This window comes from Ipomoea nil, unplaced genomic scaffold, assembly GCF_001879475.1.
Source record: "Ipomoea nil cultivar Tokyo-kokei standard unplaced genomic scaffold, Asagao_1.1 scaffold2616, whole genome shotgun sequence".
Classification (NCBI taxonomy): Eukaryota; Viridiplantae; Streptophyta; class Magnoliopsida; order Solanales; family Convolvulaceae; genus Ipomoea; species Ipomoea nil.
The window spans coordinates 621,092-633,133 of record NW_017619044.1 but is presented as its reverse complement, the minus strand read 5'-3'; the positions used below and the strand labels follow the sequence as shown (position 1 = coordinate 633,133).

General features: G+C 33.9%; 2 protein-coding genes across 3 annotated transcripts; both read right to left on the bottom strand.

The window, feature by feature from the left end:
- Positions 1–1,827: 1,827 nt before the first annotated feature.
- LOC109154270 (putative late blight resistance protein homolog R1A-10) lies at positions 1,828–3,392 on the bottom strand. The gene is made up of 2 exons (XM_019302097.1): positions 2,232–3,392; positions 1,828–2,121 (listed from the first exon to the last, which is right to left on the bottom strand). Exon 1 carries the CDS (start codon positions 3,169–3,171, stop codon positions 2,272–2,274), a length of 900 nt encoding a protein of 299 aa, XP_019157642.1. The 5' UTR covers positions 3,172–3,392; the 3' UTR covers positions 1,828–2,121; positions 2,232–2,271.
- On the bottom strand, positions 1,834–10,661 carry LOC109154269 (putative disease resistance RPP13-like protein 3). Of its 2 annotated transcripts, none has more exons than XM_019302096.1 (3): positions 9,946–10,661; positions 2,209–4,455; positions 1,834–2,125 (listed from the first exon to the last, which is right to left on the bottom strand). In XM_019302096.1, exons 1-2 carry the CDS (start codon positions 10,387–10,389, stop codon positions 3,424–3,426), a joined length of 1,476 nt encoding a protein of 491 aa, XP_019157641.1. In that variant the 5' UTR covers positions 10,390–10,661; the 3' UTR covers positions 1,834–2,125; positions 2,209–3,423. The 2 variants fall into 2 exon arrangements, with proteins under 2 accessions (XP_019157641.1, XP_019157640.1); XM_019302095.1 differs by having other exon boundaries at positions 1,834–2,122.
- Positions 10,662–12,042: the final 1,381 nt, after the last annotated feature.

The window sequence follows — 12,042 nt, the reverse complement described above, 5'->3', positions numbered from 1 at the left end:
ATCTATCGTCCGCAACTGTTCCACTTCGTTCGTATATCGGCTATGCTATTGATAGCTGCAAATCTTGCATATCCTCTTTCGATTACTGTTTAATTAAGTTTATTCGTAGATCGAACAATTATTTAGCTCATTCTTTATTTTCTACAACATTTAATCAGGCTACTACTATGTATTGGGACTATGCCCCACCTGACTCTATTTCAGCTTATTTTGAATAAATGTCGCATTGGTTGTTTTAAAAAAAAATATATAGTTAATTATTAATAACATATTTATTTTTAATATTTCTAGTGCATTATTAATAACAAATACTTTTTCCAATTTACCTATACTATAGTTAATCCGTTTCCTTTTCGAAATAGTTAAATAGGGATCATTTTTAATTTTCAAATAATTATTAATATTCAATTCATTTCCTTTTTCAATTGGCCTAACAGATACGTTTTCCAATTTACTTATACTATAGATCCTTTTTGTATTTTTCCATTTTATTACTATTATTATTATTATTGTTGTTGTTGTTGTCGTTAGTATTGGCTCTTTGAGTTTCGGAGGCGTTATTGGCTCTTTGTGTTTCAGTAGGTTGAGAAAGTATATGAACAGATACTGACTTTTGTTTTTAATAATAGTATAGATTAAGTGAATTAGTATCATTTTCCATTTTTCATTTTTCTACTCCTAACATTATAAGTAAATTATAGATAGTTTTTGTATTTTTCCATCATCATCATCATTCTTTAATTAATTAATTAATTATTAATTGTTTGGGTGGAAGAGTTTGGGCGGAATTAATTAATTATTAATTGTTTAGGTGGAAGAGTTTGGGCGCGAAAACACTAAGAAAGATTTTGTTTTTAATAATAGTATAAATTTTTTTTTGATGCACTTCTACAATGATTTTTCATTTTTTTTTTTAATTTCTCCCTTAATTCATGTATCATAATTGTTTCCATGCATAACATGAGTAAGGCACAAGTTTTTAATATTCACAAATTACATTATTTGAAAGTAAATTATTTAAGTACTGAAAGTACATTCTTTTGTATACTATCAAATAAGAATTAATTTCACTTTGAGTTCCACGACTTTTGAGATCTTTTCATTTTTGGTGCACAAATTTAAAATTTTTCAATTTTGGTGCTTAACTTTGTTATTTTTATCAATTTTGATCCTTCCGTCCAAATTGACGGTGAAATGTTGCCAGATTTTATATTTTGCGGGAAACATCGTCATTCCAAAAAAAAGATCTTCAATATCTGAACAACTATCAGCTAACAACTAATCAAACCCACTAACCCAATCAGCTAACGGTTGTGAAATTTTTTTTTATGAACTAAATAGATGGAAATCTCAATTTCCTTCAAATTTAAGGAAAACTTTTTCTTTCTATCCAACAAGGGGTTGTTTGGTATGATGGAATTTTAATTTTTGTTCTCTGCCAGTGGAGGGGAATGGAAAGGTAATTTCATTCCTACTAAATTTCATGAAATTTATATTTCATGATTTGGTTGGAGGAAATTGCAATTCTTAAGATCACCTTGAATTACTCTTCCACAGCCAGTGGAATTGTAATTCCACAAGAAATTACGATTTTTGCCATTATTATTATTATTATTATTATTATTATACAAGAGCATTTTAATCTTTATTCACTCCTCCTTTACAATTACCACCAATTTTATTCATGCCTACCTAACCATTCTTAGTGTATTCTTTTCCCAAGCAGTAATTTTGATTCTTTTCCTCCCTTAATTTCCTCCTTCCAACTAAACCTATTAGTGGAGTGACTGCAAACAATTCAAATGAAAACCGAAGGTATATATGACCAAATGTAATCTAGAAAAGTTTAGATAGATAGTCATTTATACAAATGTTTAAACATGAACAAGTTCACACAGAAACTCAGAATTAAACACAGCACTCAAGCTAAGCTTGAGCTCAACATATGAAACCGTACAGAAGTGCCGTACATGCCAGCCTTTATTGCAAAAACAAATTAAAAGAAAACAAGAACAAAGAAAGTGTCGCAAACATAGTGATAAGAGAAGTTGCATTGGAAGATCAGAGCCATATATATATATATATATATATATATCGATTTGAAACTGTTATTTGATTCTCCCTCCTGCACCAACCAATGATGATGATGATGATGATAAAACTTTTGATCGAGAAGGGTATAAATAGCAAAGTAATTAAATAACTGACCTTTTAATTTGGCCAGCCTGGACCTTTTATTGCAAAGCAAAAGATGGCCGGAGTTGAAATAAATCAGTGAATAGGAGGATAAATAGTAAGCTCAAACCCTTTAGGTTTATGGTCTCGTATTTCCTTTGCAGAAGGAGCAGCCTTCTTGTTGGTATGAAACAAATCCAGAAGCTTGAGGGTTTTCACATCCTTCAAGGAAAGTGGGAGTGCATTAAGGAATTCACAATGCAAGAGGTAAAGGGATTTCAATACTGGAAAGCTATCCTTCCCACAAGTCCAGGTGGCTAAATCGGTTCTCCCAATCCGCAGGAACTGGAGATTGTTGAAAACAGCATCGTTGTTAAGTGCCCAAGTGTCCCCATTCACTGCAAATTCATCCAACTTGAGCACCTCTAGCTTGTCGAGGGATGCCAAAATGGAGATGTCTTTCCAACCAAAGGATGTTTTGTGTAAAGTCAGCTTCCTTAGCTTGCGCGGGAATTTTTCAGGTCGAGGAAAGGTCCACAGCATGCTGCCCTGATTGTTGGCGGATTCATGCAAAAGCTTCAGACTATCCAGATTATGCAGCTTGTGAATATTGTCAAACAAACAAATGCCTCCACTGCTCTCTAGAAGCTCTGCTAAATTCCCACGAACGCCCAGTTTCAAAAGGTTGGGCGTCTTGGCAAAGATATCTTCAGTGCAGCTATTGGGTGATATGGTGGAAAGAGTTTGTAAGTCTGCCCGAGAAGATGACGCTGACGATGACTTGTCTTTACCCTTTTTGGGAGGAGGAGAAAATTCCAAAGATGCATTGACCATGATATGCCTTAGTTTTGGCATGCTCCATATATCAGCATTAACTTGAACAACACTCTTGGTAGTATTGAATATAAGAGTTTGCATGTTCCATAGATCAGTGAATAATTTTGGAAGGACACTGAGGTCAGTTGTGACAGCTAGGAAGCGTAGATGATATAGCATATAAAGCTCATTGGGCAATATTTCAAATTTGAGGGCCTCAGCATCAAAAACACTGAGAAGTGGATAGGCTTTTGGGATTTTTCCCAAGTGTTCTTTGGGAATCTCTAGTTTGGGGGATGATGTCAAGAAAGAGCGAATATGGTCGCCAGATACCTGATTCTCTGAAGATATAAAGTTCAAGACGGAGGAATGGATACACAAGCGACGATATCCATCATTAATAATTTTGTCTAGTTTCGCCCCATCTATCTCCTAGAAGAGCTTCTTGTTCATAGCTTCTAATTTGCAGAACATATGCATGGTGTCATGGAGGCGACATGTTTTGATCTCCCCATCAGCTCTTTTCTTCGACACCATCAACAGATTCCTATTCACAATATCCTTCAAATATGCTTCAGCTGTGGCCTCTACCTCCACTGGAGGAATAAACCCTTCTGCGATCCACAGCCGAATCAATTTCCAAGCACAAATCTCATGCCCGATTGGAAACACTGCAAGGTATAAGAAGCATTTTTTTTTGTGGAAATCCAACTTATTGTAACTCAGTTTTACCAGCTCGTTGTAGTCTTGGTTCTTCTGATTGATTACTGGGAACGGATCATTATCCACCTTTATCCAATCTCTAGGTGTACTATCCACATTAAGGACACCAGCAATGACCACCACTGCCAGTGGTAGCCCATTGCATTTCTTTGCTATACTTCTCCCATAGGTTTCAAGGTTTGGGGGGCACAGTTCTTTGCGAAAAACTTTCTTTTGTAGTAACTCCCAGCTTTCATCATCTGATAAAAATTTTAATTTGTGTGGTTTGCCTATTGAATCAGCATGTTTAGCCACTTCTTGTTCACGTGTTGTTACCAGCACTCTACTGCCTTTCCGGTTGTTAGGAAAAGCAATTTTCAAAAGTTTGAAGTGACTCATTTCCCATACATCATCCATCACAATCAAGTACTTCCCACCCTCCAAATATGTCTTGATTCTGTCTGCAAGTTGGTCATCCGCTATGCACTTAAAACAGTCAATTTCCTTCGTGAAATTACTTAGAATGTTCAAGAATATTTGCTTCCGGTCTATGTTTTGGGATACATAAACCCAAAGACGAGTAAAAAATTTGTATTGAATTTCACTGTCACTAAACACCTTTTTAGTCAATGTGGTTTTGCCCAAACCTGCCATCCCTACAATTGAGATGAAAGCCAAGTCGTTTGAATCTTCATTGAGACGGTCCTTTATAGTTTGAGCCTCGCCATCGAAGCCTACCACATCTTCCTCCTCTACCACAGGCTTTAACAATTTCAAGAAAATGAGGTTAGCAACTTAGATAAGAGCTAATTTTTACTAATTTTATGTGTATATTTGACATCTAACTCATATGATTTTATGTTAACTGGAAGCTAATTTATGTGTTTATTTGATCTCTTTGTGACATCTGGAGGCATTGATTGTGAGATCATGTAAATTGGATCTCGATTGGATGTGTTTTAAAGTCATGCATATTGGCATTAAGGTGTGTTTCAGGAGTCTTGAGAGGTTAAAGAAAAAGAAAAAGAGCAGGCTCTCGCTGTCGTGAGTGTCAATGTGAAAATTCTACTTTGTTTTCTCGATCATGCAACGATATTTTAGCAATATCTCAGCGCAGGAATGTCCAAAACAAGTGATTCAAAAGGCACTAGAAAGATAATTGAAAAAGATACAACTTCTATGCAAACCACAAAGTCTAATTTGAACATCGACAAGGTGAAAAATGACTTTGAAACTAGAACTATTGAACAAAGTAAATGGTCATGTCCAACCTAACAGGCGTGAGGCCCACCGTGATCTTTGGAACCTACAAGCTATGCTTAAAGCTCATGGTGGAACTCACAGGTGTGAGTAGACCATGAGCACTCATCCAGAAAGAAAAGATCAATTGTTCAATTTTATGCGAATTTTGTGGTATAAATGTGCCTAGGCGGTTATTTTCATATAACTATATATCCATTTTTCTACTCTCTCCTATTTTCCTTAGAGAGAAACTTCTCCGCAACATTTCTCGTTATAATTGATCTACATTTGATGAAGATTTGAAGCTGTTTCCAACTTGTAATTCAACTTTACTTTCAATTTCAATGTTGCATTTCCAATTTCTCTTGATTAAAGCTAAGCTAGTCTTCTTTACTTTACATTTTCTCCAACTCAATTGTTTTTGAAATATAATGGCTTCCATTTCAATTCATGTTTGTGTTTCAATTCAATGTATGAGTAGCTATATTCATTTAGGGATTTGGATTGAGCTCTCTTGTATGGATGCTTGAGTGAATTAAATTGCAATTGGGGATGAGATGATGCCTTAACTAGGATTCTTCTCGTGAGTTTGGTGATTTATATATACTCTTGTATAATTAGGGTTCAATTATACAAGAAGCTCATGGAGATGTGTTGTTACCATGAGAATGGGACAACACTATAGCCACATCACTCACAATTCCAACTCCATTTTGAGAAAAGAAGGTTGGAAAAAGATGTAAACACTATATATATGTTTGATAAAATGTACCAATTGAATTAATCACTATGAGAATGGGATTTAATCTCAATTGGAAGTCCAATGACGATGAGAATGACTTTGGCATTGAGTAGCATCTTCCTTGGTCCATGTTAATTTATCACATGGTCCTAGCCTAGGAAAACTCTATAGCATCTAGGCAAGAGTGATTTAATCCAAGCCCCTACTTTCACCTATTCCTTGTCAATTGCTTTTGTTATTTGTTTTGCTATTTTGCATGTGTTGAGTTTGTCTCATATATGAATTAGGAATATGAGTTTATCTCATACTAGGAGTAGGAGTGAAACGGGTAGACCCTTTGTACAGGGATTTGATGCCTATAAATATATTGGTTGTATCCTAAGGGGTTGTGTCACCACAATCACCATCACAAATAATAAGAGCATTGTTTCACTCCCGTGGATGTAGGCATAGGGTAAATGATTTGTTGTCTTCTTTACCCTTTACTGCCATTATTATTATTTATTGTTCTTGTTAATCTCAACAAATTGGTATCAGAGCACTGTTGAGAGGGCTAGTTCAAGTACAAAATTTGAGGTATCAATAGTTCAAGTACAAAACTTGAGGTATCAAAGTTTGATGAAACAGGGAATTTTGGGTTATGGCAGTCTAAGGTAAATGATTTGTTGGTATACCAGGGCCTTCTAAAAACCTTGAAGGCAGGAAAATCAACTAATCTGGAAGAGGCTGATTGGGAGGAGTTGAAGAACCAAGAAGCTATGAACGTTGTTCAAGCTGATGACTCTTATTATAGTGAAGGTGATGTTCTAGCGGTAACTAGTAACAAGTTCGAATATTGTTAGGACTTGTTGGGCGATTCTAAATGCTAGATGAGAAGGTGGTGAGGGGCACTGTAGTGTTGGGCAACGCAAATACCAGGAGGGGTCGCGGACCTGGTATGGGTCGGGCTTGTCATGAGTCACGGCTGGTATGGGCCGGGGCTTGGTATAAGTCACGACTGGTATGGACGGACGCTTCAGGATGAAGCGGTTCATGAACATGCACTAGGAACGTTTGATGCTGCGTGGTGCGTGTTGCTGACCAGTGGCAATTGCTGATTAGTGGAGCATTGGGCAAGACACATGAGTTTAGTGTGACTTTGCAGGGGCGCTGTTGTGTTGGGAAGCGTGGATACCAGGAGGGATATGGACCTGGTATGGGCCAGATGCAGGAGGTCAGTTGAACGGACAATTAACATGAGTCGCGGTTTGTATAACAAGTCGACGGCTGAGGGCGAATGGCTTGGGACGAAGCGGTTCGTGTACATGCACTGGGTAACGTTTGATGCTGCGTATGCGTGTGGCTGGCTAGTTGGATGAGCATGGTTGTTCCTACCCATGTGTATATGTGAGATAAGATTTTTTTCTCCTAAGGGGCATAATTGTGAAGGTGGAGATGGTGAGATAAGTCTTTTCTCCTAAAGGACATATTTGCCAATGTGGAGATTTATTGAGTTATCTTTTTCTCCTAAAGAGCATATTCGCAAAGTTGGAGATAGTCTTTTCTCCTAAAGGGCATATATGTGAAGGTGGAGATGGTGAGATAAGTCTTTTCTCCTAAAGAGCATATTCATCAAGGTGGAGATTTGTTGAGTTATCTTTTCTCCTAAAGAGCATATTTGCCAATGTGGAGATTGTTGAGTTTGTCTCATATATGGATTAGGAATATGAGTTTGTCTCATACTAGGAGTAGGAGTGAAACAGGTAGACCCTTTGTACAGGGATTGGATGCCTATAAATATATTGGTTGTATCCCTAAGGGGTTGCGTCACCACTATCACCATAACTATGAATAAGAATACTTTCACTCACGTGGATGTAGGCACATTGCCGAACCACGTAAATCTTGTCTTCTTTACTTTCAGCCATTATTTTTTTTCTTGTTCTTGTTAATCTCAACAACATTATATTATACATAGTTATTCTTGAATGCTTTGTAACTCAATCTTTGAACTAGTTTCCAAACACTAGACACTCTCGTGATTAACCACTTACTATTCAATCCGTTCATGACCATTCCTCCGAACGATATCTAGTGTAATGATACTCACTCACAAACTAATCACTCCACTAAAACTCAACTTTCAATTCATTGATATACTTCAAAGATTTAACCCCAGGGGTGTATTCAATCTGGATTTTATGTACTTCTACAAAATTTTTAAAGACATTAAAAACATGATGGTATTTAAGATAGATCTAGAAAGAGTCTTTAAAAGTATATTTGTATTGGATTTAGTCTTTTAAAGAATCTTAAGTTTATAGGTACTTATTAATCCAAAATTTTAGAAAGTATTTAAGAGTCTATTGGTATTCAAAAAGTTATATTGACTTTTACATAGCCGGTTAAACTAGGATTTGTGTAGACTTTTTCTTTCTAATATAAATAGTTAAAATCCATCTTTCAAACCCCAAACTTCTAAACTTTCCTATGCATTTTTCTCTCTAACTTAAAAACTCTCTCTATGAACTTTTTCTCTCAAATACACTTGAACAAAGCAAAGTTTTCATCTATCGCGGTTAATTTGTACTATATGTTTCAAAATATTGGTAAAAATATTTGTATATTTTGATTTTTATTCTTTCTACAAACTTTTTATTCCTAACTTCTAAAATTACGATCTCTACAGACTTTTTTTCAATCTAAATACATAAATCAAATCAAATTTTTTTTAATCTATTTTAGTCATATTTTACTATATGCTTCATAATACTTGTATATTTTGATTATTATTCTTTTTATGTTTATATTTCTAATAGACTTTGTTTTTGTTTTTTCATCTTTTAACATTGGACTGATGTTCACAACCCAAATAGCTCTTGTGAATAATAGCTATTTTGCTTATACTGCAGCAGTATATCTGCCATAAAATTTTTTATATATTATTAATATTAATTTTTAAATTTTTAAAATATTTTATTTTATGCAACTTGTAAGTATAATTTTAAATATTTTATTTGAATAACTTTGTTACTATAAATTTTAGTATTCAATATTATGAATTTTTATATGAAATAGTTTTGTTTGTATGTAGGTGATTATTAATACTATATAAGTAATTGGCATATAAAGTCTCAATGTACTATGGATAAAAATAATAACGTTGAAAATGTCGATGTGGATGAAGAACTAGAAAAAGAATTTTTTTTGATATATTATAATAATTTTTTGAAAGAAAATTATAAATAATAAGAATCAAAGTCAATGAAAGTTTCTAAGGATGTATTTAATTTAGAATTTCAACGACTTTTTAAAATAATAAGTTCATAAAAATTAATAAAAGTCTATGAATATTTTTTATATTGACGTTTGTAGACTGTTTCAAAGTTTAAAATGACTCTATAAAAGTCACTAAAAATTTATTAAAAAATATATATACCATTTTAAAAGTTTGCAAAAGTCATGATTGAATATACACCCCAGTAAGGAACAATTAAGAGCCAAACATGCTACTGAATTAATTGAGTTTGTGCAATTTAAGTACTTAAATAAAAAAACTTTTGTGCAATTGCAACATCAAGCATGTGCAATTTGTATTTTGAACCTGTAACCTTGTAAGGGAAAATGGTTAAATAAGTCATTAAATTAATAGCAATAGTGCAATTAAGCCTATAAACATAAAAAGAAAATCTATTAAACCTTTGAAGTTGTAAAAATAAATAAAAATGTAATTAGCACTTTATAAGGTTGGCTACATACTATCATTGGCGACCTCGCTCCCCCCACCAGCTTCCGCCTTCCACCATAATTTGTTTAGATTATATTTGAGGAAAGACATGTTTTTCGCCCAGATCCAAATTGCCTTCGTCTTGATGAGACAAATATGACTTCATCTTCATCCAAGCAGGGATGAAGACAAAAAGCTGCCTCGTCTTAGGTGGTGATGGAAGCCAAGATTACTAGTACTACTACGTTTTACTACTAACCTTAAAAAAACTCACATGACATGGCTACTACTACTAACTAATTGAAGAATTCTTTAATTTAGAGATCTAATTGTACAATTGATACTATATATCCTAATTCAAGGCTAGGACTCATTTAAATTATTTTTTTTCTTTAAATATTTTAAAATTATTTAAGTTTTTGTGTTTAATAGTAGTTTTTAAATATATAAATTTTACACTGCACACAAATAATAAAGTTAAAAGTTAAGAAAAATGAAATTAAAAATAATTTTGGTGAAGCATAAAATGAGACGGAGTGAAATAATTAGATTAATAGTATACCTGATGGTGAATGACGACATTGGTGACGTGGGATATACCGTTTTGGAGTTTCTCCATGGTAGCGAAGTGTTCTTGACGGATGGTGAGCGCCCTTTGCTTAATTCTATCGATCTGCTTGGCGGAATCATTGACCTTTTTTAAATAAGGAACTTTCTTCATGTATCTCGTAATCCCTTGGGCTAAATGGTTCCTGCGGTCAATAACATATTGATCAATCGCATCTTGGGCATCATCTACAACTCCCTGAATCTTCTCCACAACGTCTCCCAGTACTGCGTTTTCGTCCACCCTGCTGTTCTTGGATGCTTCCTTGAGATATGCGTTGAAGGATTTGAGTACCTCTAACAGTTCATCCACCTGATCCTTGATCCCGTAAATCAGCTTCACGTTTTCATCAACAAAAGTTGCTACTTTGTTCACCAGCAACTCTATAACCGCGTCCATTCTTCTCTCTCTCTCTCTCTCTCTGATCTGATCTTGTAGGAATTGAAATGTAGGGTGGAGACACAGATCCAAGAGTAGATCAGATCAGAAGACCTGTACTTATACGGCTTTTAGTTTAATATGGAAACTTGCTTGAACTAATCTCAGCTGTTTCTGAATTGAAACTCAGATGGGATGAGAGTTATTAAGCGAGCAGAGATGAATGGAGTATATAGCAGAGATCGAGGATGAGAGTTGAGAGCGATCTGATCTGATGAATTATTAATGGTGGAAATCAAGGTCTACAGTCTACACTCAACGACCAACTCAAAAGTCAACTGATGGTATATCTTTGAATTTTTATATGAGAATATGTTCTCACGTGAAACCTTCTTAAAAAAATAAATAAAAAAAGAAATGAGTATCAAATAAGTCATCGAACTACACACCTAAATGCAATTAGATCATTAAACTCAAAAACATACAATTGGGTCCTTAAACCAATCAATTTCAGTCCATTAGTCCAATTTCTAGATTTCAGGTTTCTAACGGGTCACCCTCAAATTTAAAATATTTTTTAAAAATAATTATTTAAAAAAAAAAAACAAAAACACAAACGTAAGTTTGACTGAAACTGTTTCAAATTTGATTCTCTATTTTTTTTTTTTTAGTTTTAATGGCATAAAATTTGTTAGTTTAGGGACCCAATTGCATATTTTTTGAATTCAATGACTTAATTGTATTTTAGTGTAGTTCAATGGCATATTTGACCCTTATTCGAATACTAGTATTTTTTATGCGCGATGCGCAAAAAATAGGTGCCCAATATTAATACATTATATTAAAATTTTAAATTTATTTAGATTTTAGATATTTAAATTATTCTAAATAATAATAATAATAATGTAAATTATTTTTATAAATTTGATATTTATATTTATTTAATAATTAAAATATAACTCAAATATTTAATGTGTATATATTATTATTAATGAAGAATATAAGAAAATATATGGTGGATGCATGTGCATGGTAACAATAGTGGAAAAGATAACGGAAGTTATAACGGTAGGAGTATGTTTGTCCAAAATATTTTAATGTACAACCTTTATAGCATAATGTACAAAAAAACTTAACGGAAAAAACGGACATAAATCAGGGTATAACTTTCATTCACACTTATTATGTTTATATATATATATATATATATATATATATATATATATATATATATATATAAGGGCACGCTCTAATGTGAATCAGTGCCCATGAGAGAAATCAGAACGCATGACATCCGTTGACGTATCCAGATCTAACATATCAAAAGCACTGATTTTTAACAAAAAAAAATTAGGTAGTATTTTCGTAAACGCGGTGGTAATTTGGTAACTTTTACATCTAGGTCAAATTTAAGGTGCGTGGTTTATGTGATTAAAGTGCGTGAGTTTGGTGTTTAAAGTGTGTGGGTTTTGCGCTTAAGGTGCGTGAGTTTGTGCTTAAGGTGCGTGGGTTGTGTACTTAATGTCAGTAGTTGTTGAAACTTAATGTGGGTGAATTTTGTGCTTAACGTGCGTGGATTTTGTGCTTAAGGTGCATGTGTTTTGTGCTTAAGGTGCGTGAGATTTGTGCTTTAGTTGCGTGAGTTTTGTGCTTAATGTAAGTAGCTGTTGAAAC